At 40.3% G+C, this 17,508-nt stretch overlaps 2 protein-coding genes and 1 non-coding gene across 7 annotated transcripts in view; 1 reads left to right on the top strand and 2 right to left on the bottom strand.

Annotated features, from left to right (window-relative positions):
• PPHLN1 (periphilin 1) overlaps positions 1-11,560 on the bottom strand; it is a 182,086-nt gene extending 170,526 nt beyond the window's left edge. For all 3 annotated transcript variants that reach the window (XM_069489844.1, XM_069489849.1, XM_069489850.1), the window contains exon 1: positions 11,509-11,560. The gene's annotated coding sequence lies outside the window, so the exon portion shown is untranslated. The remainder of the gene's footprint in view (positions 1-11,508) is intronic.
• Positions 2,068-2,174, bottom strand: LOC138397661 (U6 spliceosomal RNA). The gene has a single exon (XR_011235794.1). It is a non-coding gene; the product is annotated as a U6 spliceosomal RNA (small nuclear RNA).
• Positions 11,296-17,508, top strand: part of YAF2 (YY1 associated factor 2) — a 79,150-nt gene continuing 72,937 nt past the window's right edge. For 2 of the 3 annotated variants that reach the window (XM_069489852.1, XM_069489851.1), the window contains exons 1-2: positions 11,296-11,511; positions 11,937-12,062. In XM_069489852.1, the coding sequence (XP_069345953.1) occupies positions 11,486-11,511; positions 11,937-12,062 (152 nt within the window). In that variant the 5' untranslated portion in view covers positions 11,296-11,485. Of the gene's footprint in view, positions 11,512-11,936; positions 12,063-13,707; positions 14,086-17,508 lie in introns of all 3 variants that reach the window. The other variant, XR_011235710.1, reaches the window with a different exon arrangement.

Below are 17,508 nucleotides of genomic sequence, written 5' to 3'. Positions count from 1 at the left end.
TAAACAAGGAAACTGAGGTGCAGAAAGGATAAATAACTTTCCCAGTATCCTATAGGTTGTAAGTGGTAGAGCTGGCTTTAGAAACTGTCAGTTTGGCTCTAGAGTCTAGCCATTCTGTTGAGCAACCTCAGAAAACACTCGTAAGTGGTAGGTGCTATTTCTAATGGCTTTACATATATTAACTGGTTTAAACCTCATAATAGTCCTATAAGTAAATACTATTATTAACCCCATTTTATAGTCATGAAAGCTGAGGCACAGGTTAAGTAATTTGCCCATGTTACATAGCTAGTAAGTTTCAGAGCCAGAATTTCAATCCAAGCAACTTGGTAACAAAGATTCCTGGCTTGGCTAAACTTCAGTCAGGCTGCTGAACCTTCTGCTAGGCCCATTGTGTACCTCCTTGCACCTCCAGTTTTAGCAAAGAACCCTATTAAGTTTGCTTAGCAAGAACTTCCACCCCCATCATCCTCAATATCTGATCAGATTCCTCCTCGTCCCCCATTCCCCAGGTGATGTCCAGTTACCCTGGCCTGTCTTTCAGCAAAAATCCTCTTAGGTTGGTTTAGCCAGAATCCTCCTTACCCCTGATGTTTCTTCTTAGCAGTTTTCTATCCACTGGCCCCCACACTGCTCCTTGGCTGTAAATTCTCACTGGCCCACGCTGTATTTGGAGTTGAACCCAATCTATACCTATCTCCCCCACTGCAAGACCCTGTTGCAGTGGTCCCTATACCTATCGCCATGGTCCTGAGTACAGTCTTCCTTACTGTGCTTTAACAAGTATACTGAATAATTTTTTCTTTAACACTGGCTACAGATAATGCTCTTAACCACTGGTTTTTGCTTGATTCCAAAATTTATTCATATTTAAAAATTTTAATATATTTAATCTGAGAAATGTCAAACAATACATAGCATGTAAAATATGTTACTTATGTATATATATATTACTTATATGATAAGATGTGTTTGATTCTAGAATATAATATACTAATAAGATGTATTATTTGAATGGCAATGTGTTTGTAGCAAGAAATGCTTGTAGGAATACTGGAAATTTATTTATGTTACTGCAAAAACTGATGTTAGTTCAATCATTTTCTTACAAAGATACATATGACAACAGATTGAAATTTTTCCTTAAATATCACTCTCCAAGGTTATGTCTCAGGGGGATATTATTTTCACTGCTGAGAAATTTGATATTGTAACTATGTTTGTGCTATTGGCAGAGAGATTTTAGGTACTTATAAATTTTTCGGATATGTTACAGTACTTTTCTGGGCCAAATATATTCACATAAGAATGTTTAAAATATATTCAGCTTTACCAGGGGTTCTAAGTGTAGCTAAAATATTTATATTTTGTACTGAAATCTTATAAAACCACTTAATATATAAGTAGAGATGAAATGTTTACAAGTGTGGAGTTTATTAAAAAGCTGTTTTTTAATAATAAATGCACCACCATTAACTTACTTGGCTGTGGGGTATGCACATAGAGTTGCTCTCCCTGCATTCCTTTTTTTAAAGACAGGGTCTTGCTTTGTTGCCTGGGCATGAGGGCAGTGGCATGATCATAGCTCACTGCAACCTCAAACTCCTGGGCTCAAGTGATCCTCCTGCTTCAGCCTCCCGAGTAGCTGGGACTACAAGTGTGAACCCCAACATCCAGCTAATTTTTTCTATTTTTTTGTAGAGATAAGGGTCTCGCTATGTCACTCAGGCTGCTCTCAAACTCCTGACCACAAAGCCATCCTCCTGCTTTGGCCTCTCAAAGTGCTAGGATTACAGGCGTGAGCCACTGCACCTGGCCTTTAAAAACAAATAAATAAACAAAATAGACACACACATGCACACACACAGAAATGAGTAAAACTTAGAAAGAAGATTAGTTAAGGCAATTATCTATAGAAAACAAAAGGAGCAAAATACAAGAAAAAAACATATAGTGGGAAAGTGAAGGCAAAATTAACATTAATGAGATTAATAGAAATGAAAGTAGAATTTTGAGGAAGACCAGAAGATAAAAGAACATATTTTTTTTTTATTTATTTTTTTTTTAAAAAATATGGAACGCTTCACGAATTTGCGTGTCATCCTTGCGCAGGGGCCATTCTAATCTTCTCTGTATCGTTCCAATTTTAGTATATGTGCTGCTGAAGCGAGCACAAAAGAACATATTTTTAATAAAAATTTTCTAACAAGAAAATTAATATTACTATGAGAATGGTGATATTTAATACTCAAATATCTATCCACATAAAATATTCACTCTATTATATAGTAAGCACCAAAGAAAAATCATAGTGTAGATTGCTAGGGCTTTGGAGCAAATCCATGCCCTCTGCTACAGATAATTATTCTCCTTTTGAAAAACAGCTCCTATCTTGCTACTTAACCATGGGTAGAGGCTGAATGCCTAACTATGGGACAGCAAGTGACCATACTAATTGAGCTTCCTTTTATAAAAACGGGTGCTATCAGGATGACAAAGCTGTAAGGTTGGGCATGCATGGCAGCAATCTATCAAATGGAAATGGCATATAAGATATTGGACTTAGAAATGGAAGATAAGTACTCTCATGAAGAGTGTTTCAACAGTGACTGTTCCTCTCCCTCAACTCACATCTACTGCCTTATAAGGAGTTTCTTATAACTGATTGATTGAGGAGGGAAAAATCCCAGCCCTGGTTTACAAATGGGTCCACGTGATATGCTGGTACCAACCAGAGGTGGATGGTTATATTATTACAGTTCCACTGAGATGTGGCCTTGAGGGAGAGTAGTAGAGGGAAATTCTCCTGATGAGCATAACTTAGAGCAACATATTTGCTTGTCCACCTTGTCTGGACTGAAACACGGTTAGAAGTACAGATCTGCACTGACTCATGGGCAGTTGCTAATGTTTGGGCTGGATGGTCAGGACAAGATTGGAAGACTGATACAAGAAGGTTTGAGGAAGAGGTATGTGGATGGACCTTTCAGAATAGGTACGCAGTGTGAATATATGTGCGTCCCATGCAAATACTCACCAAAGGGTGTCATCTGAGGATGAGACTTTTAATAATCAAGGGGAACAAAGCAACACATTCTCTTTATGTCAGTCAACCACTGCCCCCAGTCACCCTAATGGGTTCTCAACGGACCCCTGTGCAAAGTGATTGTGTTGACCAGAGTAGAGGCTCTCTGTGGGCTCCGCAATAGGATATTCTTACCAAGACTGACCTTGTAGCCTTGCTACATTGTTACTGCAATGTAACCTCACTAGCCAGGAGCACAAATCAACATTGGGTCTCTTACTTAGCACGGTTCCTCGGAGACACAAGCCAGCCATCTGGCGGTTGATTATATGGGAACATTTCCCTCCTGGAAGGAGACAGAGATCTTTTCACTGAAATAGACACATTATTCTGGATATGGATTTCCCTCTGCTGCCTAGAATGCTGGGACCACTAGCCACGGACTCATAAAGTGCCTTATTCATTTTCATTTTATTCTGCATAGCATTGCTTGTGGTTAATAAACTCATTTCACTGCAAAAGAAATGCAACAATGGGAAATATATTTTCTCACCCAGAAGCATATATTCTGTCACCCAGAAGCATCTGGCCTAATAGAACAGTGGAATAGCTTACGGAAGACTCAGGTGGTTTGGAGACAACATCTTGAAGAATGGGATGCTATCTTACAAGATGCAGTGTGTATCAGAGGCCAATATGTGGTGCTGTCTTTCCCGTGGCCAGAAGAAATACAGGAATCAAGACATGGAAATGGGAGTGACTCTTCTATTATATGTACTTGCAGAAATTTTGCTTTCCATCCCCGTAAGATTGAACTCTACTGATCTGGAAGCCTTAATTCCCAGGGTAGGAATGCTTCTGTGGGGGGCCACAACAATGGTTCTGTTGAACTGGAAGATGAAACTGCCACTTGGACATTTAGTGCTCCTTATGCCACTGAACCAACAGGCAAATAAGGGAGTTGCTTTATTCAATGGGGAGGTCGAACTGGATTACAAAGGTAAAACTGGGTTACTGATATACTGCAAAGGTAAAAATGACTATGCCTTCAGTCCAGGGTATTCTTGAGATCACCTCTTAATACTTCAGTGTCCAATGGTAAAAGTTAATGGAAATGTCAGCAGCCAGATCAAGTTAGGACCACTTAGCATTCAGACTCTTTGAGAATAAAGGCTTGAGTCACCTCACCAGGTAAAGAACTCAGCCTAACCAAGGGCTTGACTGAAGGGAAAGGACACATGGCAGGGTGAGTGGGGAAAAAGTTATAAATGACAACTATGGTCCCAAGACCAGTTACAGAAAGGAGGACTGTAGCAGATACGTGTATTTTCTTCATTGCTTGTTATGTATGCACATATACGTATGTGGATTTGTAAGCATGAACTATTTTCTTCTTCCTCTTTTTCCTTTTATTAATACCAGCCTTTTGGAGGTTAACTTTAAATTTTAGTCTTTAGGTAACAGAAAATCAGATAATACTGTGCCTGAATTTAAGGAGTAATTACAACAGTGTAGAGATGGGTGGTGTGATTGCCTCCCACACATGGATATGACAACTTGGGCATAATGTCTCCTCATTTTGGGGGTAGGCTGAGAATGTCTTTGTACACAGGATAGTTGCATACAGGGGGAAAGGTAGAGATGTCTTGCTATACCGCAAAGGTAAAAATGACTATGCCTTCAGTCCAGGCTATTCTTGAGAGCATCTCTTAGTACATCAGTGTCCAATAGTAAAAGTTAATGGAAATGTCAAATACGTGTAGAAGTTCAAATATGTGTAGAAGGGTTTGTGTGGAGGCCTAGTGGTTAAAGAAGTTATCGTCACTCAGCTCCAGCCTCACTCTGTACTCAGCTTTGTGATGTGAAGCTGGTACTCGCTATACTCTGGGACCCCATTTCTGCTTTGTTAGCTTGCTGCACCTGGCTCTGCCAGTAGGGGGTGCCAGGAGTAGACTGCAAAGCCGGAGAAAGAAGGGACTTGGCTTTTCTTTTGTCTGCTTAACTGGCTTCCAGTCCTTTTTCGGCTCCTCAGAGCATCACCCCAGCAGCAGCAGTTCCTTTCTTTGCAGAAATTGAATCCAGCTTGCAGTTTTTCCAGCATTCGCAGAATCAGCTTCACAAGACCCCGTCAGAGACACCAGCAATGTCTCCAATTCCCTGTTCAAGGCTGTCCCTCATTAATGAATCTTATGTCCCCATTACACTCCTTCCTGGATTTGGGGAAAGCGGATGAGAGCCAACATGTAGAAATAGGAAGCTACTTTGAAGCCGTGCTGGGCAGGTTTGGAGAGTAAAGAGATAATGCAGGAGGAATGGAGCTATGGTCAGTAGTGCCATTAGTTAAGGTGATGCCTTAACTAACGGGATGAAATAGAGAACAATATATTAGAGAGGGGTAGGATATAGGGAGAGAGAGTTGAAGATCAAACAGGGAACACAAGGCTAGAGGCAAACCGTAGAAAAAAGGGTCATACTGTGCTGAAGTGAAACTGAGAGACAAGCCACCATGAATATTTTGGTGTGTTTCCTTATGATCTTTTTTCCTATGCTTTTTATATATTCATTCAATTTTAGATTCTACATTTTTCACTTAACATTACAACATGAGCATTTTCTCTTATCACAAATTGTTCATCAACATTCTTTTTAATGAACTGCTTAAAATCTAGTTTTTTGGTTAGATCATAATTTTTTTTAACTATTTCTCTAATGGACATGCAGGTTATTTTCAATGTTTATTAAATTAACTGCAATGGCTATATCCATGGAAGAGCTTTTTATGGATTGTATCCCTAGGATATATTCCACAAAGTAGAATTACTGTGTCAAAGAATGTGGACATTATTAATCTTAATCTTTCAAATCTTAATTGTTACTAAAATTCTTACAGATCCACAATCCTTTGTTCACAATCCTGTAATCCAAAAAGCACTCAGAATTGAAAGCATTTTTATATTTGACCTAACCTGTAATGACTTGGCGGCAATACCTGAGTAGAACTGATGTGAGGTGATTTATAGTCTTTAACTTTCCCACTTAGTGTGAATATTTATGTTTTTTAGAAATAGTAACATGTTGATTATGAGACACTCTCTCAGAATTCACTCAGAGTGTTAGATAATTATGTAATATTTATGCCATACAGCCCCTTCTTTTTTTTAGAGATGGGATCCTGCTCTGTCATCCAGGCTAGAGTGTAGTGGCATGATCATAGCTCATTGCAACCTCAAACTCCTGGGCTCAAGCAATCCTCCCACCTCAGCCTCCTGAGCAGCTGGGACTACAGGTGTGCATCACCACATCTGACTAATTTTTAAAACATGTTTTTTAGAGACAGGGTCTTGCTATGTTGCCCAGGCTGCTTGTAAACTTTTGGCCTCAAGTGATCCTCTAGATATACAACCTTTTGAAAAATCTCCAAATGCCTTTTTTTCCCCCTAGAGTAAGGATCTCACTCTGTCACCCAAGCTGGAGTACAGTGGCATCATCATAGCCCACTGTAATCTCAAGCTTCTAGGCTGAAGTGATCCTCCCACCTCAGCCTCCTGAGTAGCTAGGACTACAGGAACATGCCACCATGCCTGGCTAATTTTTAAATTTTTTTTTTTTAGAGATGGGGTCTTGCTATGCTGTCCAGGCTGCATTCAAACTCCTGGCATCCTCCAACCTCAGCCTCCCAAAGTCTTGGGATTACAGGTGTGAGCCACTGCGCCAGCCTCCCAAATGTCTTTCTTACAAAATATATCCAGCCTGAAGGGTTTCAGATGAGGATTGTGAACCTGTACCAGTAGTATTTCAACAATGCGCTGGATGGGTTAATTTAAAAAAAAAAAATTGCTGAACTTTATATGATATTATGGGCTGAATTGTGTCTCTCCCTCTTTCCAAATTCATGTTGAAGCTCTAACCCCCAGTATCTCAGAATATGACTGGGTTTGGAGACATGGTCTTTAAAGAGGTGGTTGAATTCAAATGAGGTCATTAGGGTAGGCCCTAATCCAGTGGCCAGTATCCTTATAAGGAGAGGAGTTGAAGACACGGACATAAAACAGGGAAGACCATGCGAAGACAGAGGGGCCATCCACAGCCAAGGAGAGACCTCAGAAGAAACCAACCCTGCTGATATCTTGATCTCAGACTTTCAGCCTCCAAAACTGTGAGCAAGTAAATTTCTGTTGTTTATACCACCCAGACTTTGTTACTTTGTTATGGTACCCTAGAAAACTAACTGCACAAGTAGTCACATACTGTTTTTATAAGCAACAAAATCAGATACCAACCAAGCAAACAAAAACCACACAAATGAACCTTTTAAAATGTGATGGTTTCATGGTTGTAGCTTATTGTTATACTTCATTTTGAGTTCTTTCTCTCAGGGAAGGGTTGTAGCTCATTTCTCCCCTAGTTATCCCATTTTCTTTCAATATCAGTTGCTAAATAAGATGGCATTTCTCATTTCAGGCATTAGCTCCTGTTGCCTAATAATTATATATAATGTTAATATATAGTTTTTAATTGTTATTGTTTACCTAATAAATTCAGGACTAATCAGAGGAATCTGGGGTCTCTGAGATCCCACTGTCAGTCTTTTGATCTAAGACAGGGGCTCTCATTCTTTTTACTCACCTCCACAGAGAACAGATTACTGTTCACCTACTCCAGCCTTTCCTATACTAGAAAGCATATTACAAGGCAAATGGAACCATAGCAATGATCTAGGGATTATAATTTTTTAAAAAGTAAATCATTAGGGCCGAGCACAGTGGCTCATTCTTGTAATCCAGGACTCTGGGAGGCCGAGGTGGGAGGATGGCATGAGCTCAGGAGTTCGAGACCAGCATGAGCAAGAACAATACCCCGGCTCTACTAAAAATGGAAAAATTAGCCAGGTGAAGTGACGTGAACTTGTAGTCCCACCTACTTAGGAGGATTAGGCAGGAGGATCACTTGAGCCTAGAGACCTTGTGGTTCTAGTGAGTTATGATGATGCCACTACACTCTAGCCGGGGCGACAGAGCAAGATTCTGTCCCCCTGCCCAAAAAATAAATAAATAAATTTAAAAAAAGTAAATCATTAGAAAACTTCAACACTTTATTGGTAAATTGTTCAAACTATTGTTAAGTGCTTGTGTCACTTTACAAGTAACCCTAATGAACTACATGTCTGAAGTACTGAACTCAGTTATTGTATTGAAAAGACATCTGAATGGGTAAGAACCTGGGCCACTCTAGTGTTAAAGATCTTTCTGTTCTCCATCAGCCACTCTTCCAGATAGTTGAGAAATACTTTTAGGAAAAGGTGTGATCTTTTCAGGTGAAATAGGAGGAATAGCTCCTGCATTAATGTCACCATGTAAGCCTAGTATGGGCAGAAAATTTTTTAAGATGAACACCAATAAATGGGAGGCAGCTGGCATAGTGCAAGTGCATGTGCTTTTGTATTCTACAAAAATAGGACTCCTGGTTCATCTACAAGGACTTGCAGAATTATAAAGTTCATTTTGAAGGGTTGCTATAAATTTCAGCATTTATTGACCATCCATTGCATGCAATATGCTTAAAGGGTTGTAAATCCCTATTTAAAAAAAAAACCTTATTCAAGAATTGTGACACAAGTGAACGCATTAATTCTCAGACTATTTATCAAGTGCCCACTATGTGCCGTACTGTTCTAGGGCTCGAGGTGCTACAATGAAAACACTAAATAAAAGTTCTTGCCCTTCTTGAGTTTATGATTCAGAAGTGGAGCTTACTTTCTAGTGACGGAGATTATACTCTAGTAAAATAGTGATTTGCAGTATTAGGGATTTTTAGAGTGCTTGATTTAGTTTTGATTTAAAAATACATTGTTGCCATCATTTTTCTTGTCAGTCTCCTTGAAGGAATTTAAAAACATCACAATGTTTTAGATTTGGATAAAGCTGTGATAATAGTTTTAACTCCTTTATTTTACATATGAAAAAAAAAATGAAGTGACTTAACTAAGTTTACCCATTGCATTGAGATTGAATACTAGATCTTAGATCTCAGATCTCATTCTCTTGTATACTCTCCTCAGTCATATTCCTCATGGTTTCTGCGTTTCTGAATCCAGATCTGAGTCATGAAAAGCGACATTTGCAAAAAGTACCGATGGTGCAATGAGTTAAGAGAATGCTTTAAATTGGAGTGATTTGGTTAATCAGAAAGCATGGCTTGGTGAAAAACTAGTAGGACACCTGAACTTTAATCCTGGCATGTTCATTAAAGAGAAACCGTTTAACCTTAGCCCTAAATTCATTGTCTTTAAAATGAAGGGATAGGCTGGGGCACCGGTGGCTCACACCTGTAATGCTAGCACTCTGGGAGGCCAAGGCCAGACAGCTGCTTGAGCTCAGGAGTTTAAGACCAGCCTGAGCAAGAGAAACCCAAAAATTAGCCAGATTTGGTGGTGTGTGGCTGTAGCCCCAGCTACTCAGAAGGTTGAAGCAGGAGGATCACTTGAGCCCAGGAGTTTGAGGTTGCTGTGAGCTAGGCTACTGCCATGAAACTCTAGGCTAGGCAACAGAGTGAGACTCTGTCTCCAAAAAAAAAAAAAAAAAAAAGGGATAGACTATGGATTTACAATAGTTCGACTTATGATTTTTCTACTTTATGATTGGTTTATCAAAGTATTAAATGCATTTTCGACCTATGATATTTTATACTTACAGTGAGTTTATCAGCACATATCCCCATCATAAATTGAGGAGCACCTGCAGTTGATGGGAACATTTGCATAGTACTTTGAGCCATTTGAAACGTGCATTTGTGTAAAGAGATTTATTAAAAATGCCTGGCACACAGTGCTCAAGAAATGTTATTCTTATCACACAACCACCTCATGTATTAATAAATGCTATTTTGCAGATGAAGTTGAGAATTACAGAAATTAAGCAAAATTTCCTTAAGGTCTACCAGGGGAAGACCCTTAAGGTCTAAAAGGGGAAGAAAGTTGAGAACCCTGGACTTTTGACTGTACTATTTCCTTTGTAGTTTAGCTATAAAATTATTTTACAGGAATTCGGACTTGATGTAAACCCAGAAAGATGGGCAGAAACAGTAGAGACAAAGAGGGAAATATCTTATAAAGAAATAATCCCTTTGTAGCAAAGCAGCTGCTATTGGGGAAAAAGAAATTAAAAATAAAAATAGAAATAAAAAAAGAAAGAAGTAATCCCTGAGTCTGAAGGAAAAGTTCTGGTAAGGGAATGAATGACTTTCCTCTAGTGTTTGTCCTAGGTAGCTTTTCCGATGAGGAGAGGGATGGAGAGGTAGGGAAGATGTGTGAAAGGCTCTGAATACCAGGCTAAGGAGTCTGAGAGCCCGTAGCAGTTTTTGATCAGAGTGGTGGCATAATGTTAACAACATTTTATTATTAATCTGGTTGTGGATTACTGAATAGATTGGGGAGGTGGGAAAGGAGCTTCAGAGGCCAGTTAGATGGCTGTTGCTACAGGATGAGGGTCTCCGGTAAGTCGAGGTAAAGAAACCTGGGAGGAAGGTGGTGTTTTCTTAGTTAACAGACAGCGTTTAAGGCACATGCAAACTCCTATTTTAAAAAGGGAGTTATGAGTTTGTACTCGTTTTCTCTTAAAAGCAGCAACTGCAGAGGCCTGTAAGGCCAAAAGAATGAGTTTGGAATTAAAGCAGGGTTAGACTCCTGGCTTTGTCATTTTAAAATTATGCAACCTAAAGGAAACTACCTAACTCCTCTTGAGCCTCGGTTTCGTTTCCTCTAAATTAAGGGTGAGGGTGACAATCTTTACTTGGTAGAGCATTTGTGTGCATAAAACCAGACAGTGTTTCAAGGCATCCAGCAATGGCGCTCAGTGTTGGTTCCCGCCCTCCCCCAGGTATCCTTCGAGGGGGACCGAGTAGCCAAGAACCGCTGTGTCCAGAAAAGCGGTTCTACCTAGAGACCCCGGGTGGGCACTCCTGTCCCGAGCTCGGCTGGCCTCCGAACGCCGGCCCCACCTTGGAGCGGGCTTCGCACGGGATGACGGCGCATCCCTGCCAGCCAGCGGGACAGACGTTTCCCCACCACAGGGGCTCCGGGGCGCACAGCAGCTGCCACCTGCCCGGGGTGCCGAGCGGAAGCAGAGGAACAGGGCGAAGAGGCGGCGATAACGCCCGAGGCCGCAGCGGCCACCCCCGCACCGCCCGCCCGCGAACTCACCGCGGGTGCTGGGCCGCGCTGGGCGCGTTTGAAGTCTCCGGCGCAGCCGCCGGTTGGCGGGCGCGGGTCACGTGCGCCCAGGCAGGAGTTTCCCCGACAGCTGGAGGCTGCGTGGGATCCGGCGGCGGCTCCCGAGCGCGGCGGTGCGGCCTTCCCCGCCCCCTCCCTCCTCCCCCGCCCGCTTCCGCCCGGCTTATTATCCTCCGTATTGACAAACAGAGCGGCCGCGGCGGAGACTCTCGGCGTGTACTGGTAGCCAAGCCATGGGAGACAAGAAGAGCCCTACCAGGTAACAGCGCCCGGGCCCTCGGGCCCGGACTGTGCAGGCGGCAGGGCCCTCGCGCCGGGCTTCGGGGCAGCCGTCTCGCTTGCCGCCCGGGCGCCGGGGCGAGAACGGGGGCGGCGCCACTGCTGCGCGAGCGCTGTCTCGTGAGGGGCCGGCGCCGGCCGCCCCACAATGGGGCCGCGATGGCGGCGGCGGCCGGAGCGGCAGCCGGGGTGTCAGAGTGGCGGCGGCAGCGGCGACTGCAGCCGCACTCGTGCCCTCCCCCTTCCTGACTCCCCTCCCCCTCCGAGCCGGAGCGCGGCGCGCCGGGGGCCAGCGGGGCGGGGGTCGCGGAATGGGGGCGGGGCGGGGGCGGCCTCGAGGCCCCGGCGCGGGGCGCGGCCTGCTGGTGACCCCGCGCCGCGTCGTGTCCGGGTTGTGTCCTGCAGGCCGAAGCGGCAGCCGAAACCGTCCTCGGATGAGGGTTACTGGGACTGTAGCGTCTGCACCTTCCGGAACAGCGCCGAGGCCTTCAAGTGCATGATGTGCGATGTGCGGAAGGGCACCTCCACCCGGTGAGTCCCGGGCCTGCCCGGCGCGCCGCCGGCCGGCGGGGTCGCGGCGCGGAGGACGCCCCTGCGGCTGCCGCCCTCCCCCTCGCCCCACACGGGACACTTGCAGTCCCGGCTGGAGGAGGCGAGACTGAGGTGGTGGCCGCGATAGGGTTTGGGTCACATTGATCACGACCCAAGCGATGGTTTGCGGTGAGGGGTAATTGAAGAGGCTGTATCGTTTTTTTGCTGCCAAGAGAGAATAAATTATTTAAGGGAGGCATTAGCTACTGCGATTTAATTCCTATCGCTGGGTGTAATGCCCTTCTCCCCACTCCGGGTATAAAAATGTTGGCCGCATTATTGTGTTAGTGTGTAGGAATCAAGGAAAAACCATGATTTCCTCTTTAGGAGCAAAGGATGTAATTTAATTTCGTTCTTCAAAGAAGTATCTGATTTTAGAATGCACAATAAATTAAACTTCTTTCTGTAGACGGATGTCTGGAAGGGTCAGATCAAGGTTTTGTTTAGTGTTTTTATTCCAGTTCTCTAATATTTTATAAATAAATAGTTGGAGATGAGCCCAGTCACAGGAACTTATTTTTACTAAAAGTATTTGAATATCTTAGTTTGATTAAATGGCAATCTATTAGACAAATGAGATAAAAGGATCTCTATTTTCAGTCTTAAGTTTATTTTATTGTATACGTACAGTATAATAATTCTGTCTTTTAAAAAACCACTTAAGTAAATTAAGTGAATAAAGAGAATCATCCAGGAAATTCAAAGTCAGTGGCATTCTTGATCTGCCAGCACTTAGTCGTAGAGCTCCTTCTCCTTTATAGGAAGGTAGCCTTTGAATTAATTCATTATAATCCTGTGATAAAATCCTAGATTTATAGCTTAATATTTAGATCAGTAATATAATTGGGTACTACGCAGTCCATTAGAAACTGAACTATCATAATAAGCATACTAATATGTTTTACTGTTGCTTTAAAAAAGAGGGCCTAGATAATACTAACATTAGATATTTAGTAGAAGTTAGATTTTTTTAAATATAAGGTACTTGATTTTTTTAAGCACCATTTACAGAATTTTATTAAATTTTTTAAATATAGAGACAGAAATGGTTGGCAATAACTTAAAATTTTAAAATTTTCTCAGTGAAGCTAGCCACTTTTTATATGCCTGGTTTTTGTAAGTCGTAATATGATTTTTGTATATTAATTCCCATTTACATTGGGTAAAGTATTTTGAACATTTTTCATGTTCAAAAAGCAAACTTTCAAACATAATAACTAAATTTAGGAGAATATAAGAAAACATTCCAAAAAGAAAAAAGTACCTATTTGCTTAAATGATTGTGGTTACTATTTTTGGACCCGTGGTTTAAGTATTTTGAAAAGCAGTATCTTTATGTCTGTGTAAGGTTGGATTTGGTTTACAATGTGTTTGTATATCTATGTTAGTACTTTGTACTTTTTAAAATGCTCAATAAGCAATTTTTAGAAAATTTGTTTTTTGGAGGCAGGAACATTAAAGTGGAGACGATTATTATAATCTTAATCTCTGGTACTATATTATTGCATTTTGTTGTTCCCTCTCTATTTTCTTGTAGCCATTAGAAAAATACTGAAACTAGAAGAGCCTATATGTTTATTTGCAGGGACAGCAAGGAAGGGGGGAAGCTGGTGTCCTACTCCACAGCCAGTCTTGGGGTTAGAGGAACCCTGAGAAATAGAGTAGGTGGTGGCAGCTCAGAAGAGAAGAAACAGGCCGAATACCTGGCACCTGGAAGAAGAAGGAATATAGTGCACAGGGGCATTGGCCCAGGACAGAGAAATGGGCCTAGTTTAAAAAAGGCTTGAGGCCCACATGGGGGCCCCTGACATTTTTTACCAGTATATCTGAGCTCTTGTAGATCCAATTTTTAGTGGTGGAAACATTACTTGAGGAGGACTCAGAGAAGCATTGTCATTTGGATTGAAACTGAAGAGGCTCTGGGCAACTCACCAGAAATCTAAGGGACACTCTGTTCCTAAAAGTAAGTGTTCTACACTACAACCCTCTCAGCTTCTTCCTTCCTCTCTCTGAATTGTCTCTTCTCTTTTGATTTTGGCCCCTAAGTTAAACCTAAGAGCTCTAATTTCTCTGTTATCTATTATTTTCCTACTGCTGTTTCTGAAATTCAGAGTGGAATCCATGTTTGGATAGAACAATGGAACAGGGTATCGTTAATAGGGCAGATATTGATTGTACCACCAAATATTTCCCTCCCTGGTAATGTTAGAAAAACAGAATTAAAGGACTGCAGAACATTGTTAAGAAGAAAAAGTTTGAGTAGTTGGAAGAAATAATTCTAGTTGGAAGAAATAATTCTCCACAACTGACATGTTAATTAACACGATAATTTCAAGAATAAGGTTGGCAAGTATCAAAGTAGGACTGATAGCTGCACAGCAGAAGGATGCTTGCTAATGACTTGTTTGTGTGACCGACAGACAGGATTTGAATCCCTTGGGTCAGACCGACCTTTGAGCTGATTCTGTCTCAGTTGCCAAATGTAAGGCCAAGTCTAAGCTGTTCTAGACATTTGAAAAAAAGTTTTCTTTTTAAACCTCCAGAGAAGATTTGAGTTCACGGTCTCCCTTTCAAGTCTTTACTGACAATATATATTTTTTTCTTTAAAGACTATCTAGTTCAAATCCTTTATGTTGAAACAGAAGACTATTTCCTTTGATTATATCCTTGGTAGGTCGTGTCTTTGCAGAATGCAGCTACATTCATAGCATGTATTACAAAATGAAACGTTGATTTGACATAACTACAGTTCCTCAATTGATATATTCTTTAAATTTATGCCATTTCTATGACTGAATTTTAATTTTGTACTTGCTGGCCTTAATTCATTTAAATTTGATTAATTCTTTTTAAATCCAGGATCTAAAGAACCAGATAGTTCAAGTACCTGAAATTTTTTACATTGTGCTTTTTTAAGGGAAACTGATAAATGTCAAACTGACAGGAAAGAGTTTTGTACCTTTTTTCTTTTTTCTTTTTTTTTTTTAACTGTCATCTATTTGTCCCAGAAGGAAAAATTTTAAAAAGAAAAATAATGCTGCAGTGACAAATTATTTTCAAATGTGCTGCACAGTCTCCTTCTTTAGTTCTTATAAGGCAATAAATATCCCAAATATGAACATAAGAAACTTTAAGAAATTAGTAAATAAGAACCATTCTGAATCATGGAGAAAATAAATTATTAAGGATAGCCTGTGTGAGGGTGGTAATCATTGTATGATGATTCAGTTAAGGCTAGTTGTATCTATTGCTACATCTTCACATACGAATGTTAAATTACTGCTTAATTCAGATGGCAGATATTTAGAAATGCAAATGATAGAGTTATTTGTTTTGGTCTTAAACTGTGGTCTAAATGAGAACCTATTAAATATTAATAATACCTAGTCAGTAGCAGGCTTTTGAGTGTAACAGGTAATATTATATTTTCTCAGAGTGTATTATAGTACTTTAGGTTTCTGATAGGTGTTATTTTAGAGAGCTGAGAAAAAGAGTTCTCATAGTAGAAAGAGGTAGTAGGTGTTCTACTAGGAGTTTGGTAACCTGGGTTCATATCTCATTTCAACCACTTCAACCTTTGGCATTCAGTAAGTGTTTATTGAGCATCTTATACAAGGGCAAAGCTTAGGTACTGGACATGCAATGGCAAGCAAAATGGATGTTTCTTTGTTTCTTTACAATTTTACGGTTTTGTTATCAAATCAGAAACACAGAACTATACCAAATTTTGTATGTGAGGTAGTGTTAGTAAATCTTTTCTTTATGTGTAAGCTGAAGAGGTGAAACTTATTCATTTAAAAAAATATCTTGTTTATAACAGAACACGGTATTATGGTAAGGATCTGACTTTTGGTAAAAAGAATATAAAATTCACATTCTGAAGAAAACTTACGGAAACCAACTATTATCTGATAAAAATTTTTTTCAGTGCCATTGTTATCTTGTCATACTTGCTTTCTATCTTCTAATTTGAGGTTTGGTACCAGTTCTAGATTCTTGGTTCTGGGAATGGGAAAAAAATTGAGCACCGTTTCAATAAGTCCATTTTTTAGAAGTATATGGTTCCTAAGCCTCCCTTACCTATCTGAGGAGCCTTTTGAGCAACCACTTAGTTGTTGTTCAGAGAGGACTCATCCTAGGAGGTTTGTTGTTTTGCTTTTTTTTGTCCTCCCTTTAACTTAGAGTACACTCATAGGTTCATTGTTTACAGGGAAACTTTGAAAGTAATTAGTGTTTAGATAATCTGGATTTCAAAGTGTGGTTTTCAAAGTGTGTTCTGAGGAACACTGGGGTTTCCTGAGACCCTTTCAGTCACTGAGGTCTGAACAATTTTCATAATAATTTGAAGATGTGATGGTGTAGAGGCAGTGGTGGGTAAAACTGCCAGCACGTTAGCATGAATCAAAGCAGTGGCACCAAATTGTAATCTTCACCACTGTGTACATGCAATAAAAATAATGCCGGTTTCATTTAAGAATATCCTTGATGAAGCAGTAAAAGTTACTAATTTTGTTAAATCTCATGTCTTTTTTAATATTCTATGTGGCATAATGGGAACTACACATAGAGCAGTTCTCCGTACTGAAGTACAGTAGTTAATTCAGAAGAAAGCACTTGAATAGTTTGACTTGCAAGCAGACCTCGCTACTTTTTTCATAGAACATCATTTTTATTTGAAAGACTACCTGACAAACTTGTTAGTCAGATTTGGATATTTAGCATGTACTTTCTTGAAAATGAATACAGTAAATCTGTCACTTCAAGGAAAATAATTTATAATATTTGTTGCTGGTGATAATAAATCATTCAAGTGAAAGTTAGAATTTTTGAAAACTGTAACCGTAACAGTGAGCTTTAGAGCTTCCAAGTACTTTAAAGATTTTTCTGATAAGATTGGCAGTGATACCAATGAATATAACTTATGATATTTTATCATGAAATGTGTCAAAATTTGGAAGATCTACGTGACTTAGTAAACCAGGTTTTCCCAGTAACCAATGTTTGATCTTACAAAACCATGCATGGATAATTCATTCAAAGTACAAAATACCAGTGGATTTTAAGGGAACACTGTGAAAACTTCATTGATGTAGTTTCAGATTTCACTTTGCAAATAACCTTTGAGAAACAACTCTCCCTTTTTATGGGAATCAAAGAAGAATATCCATAATTACCTGAAAATGCTATTAAACTACTTTTTCAACCACATATCTGTGTTATTTTCTTCATATTCTTGGACCAAAACAACATATTGCAACAAATTGAATGTAGAGACAGGGCAATCCAGATGTCTTCTATTAAGCCAGATGTTAGAGGTTTGCAAAAATATACAACAATGCTGCTCTTCACACAAAATTATCTTTGTTTTTGAAAATGTAGGATTTTT

Source organism: Eulemur rufifrons, chromosome 16 (genome assembly GCF_041146395.1).
Source record: "Eulemur rufifrons isolate Redbay chromosome 16, OSU_ERuf_1, whole genome shotgun sequence".
In the NCBI taxonomy this organism is placed as follows: domain Eukaryota; kingdom Metazoa; phylum Chordata; class Mammalia; order Primates; family Lemuridae; genus Eulemur; species Eulemur rufifrons.
Note: the sequence above shows the minus strand (reverse complement) of the source record. Positions and strands in the feature narration are given on the sequence as shown.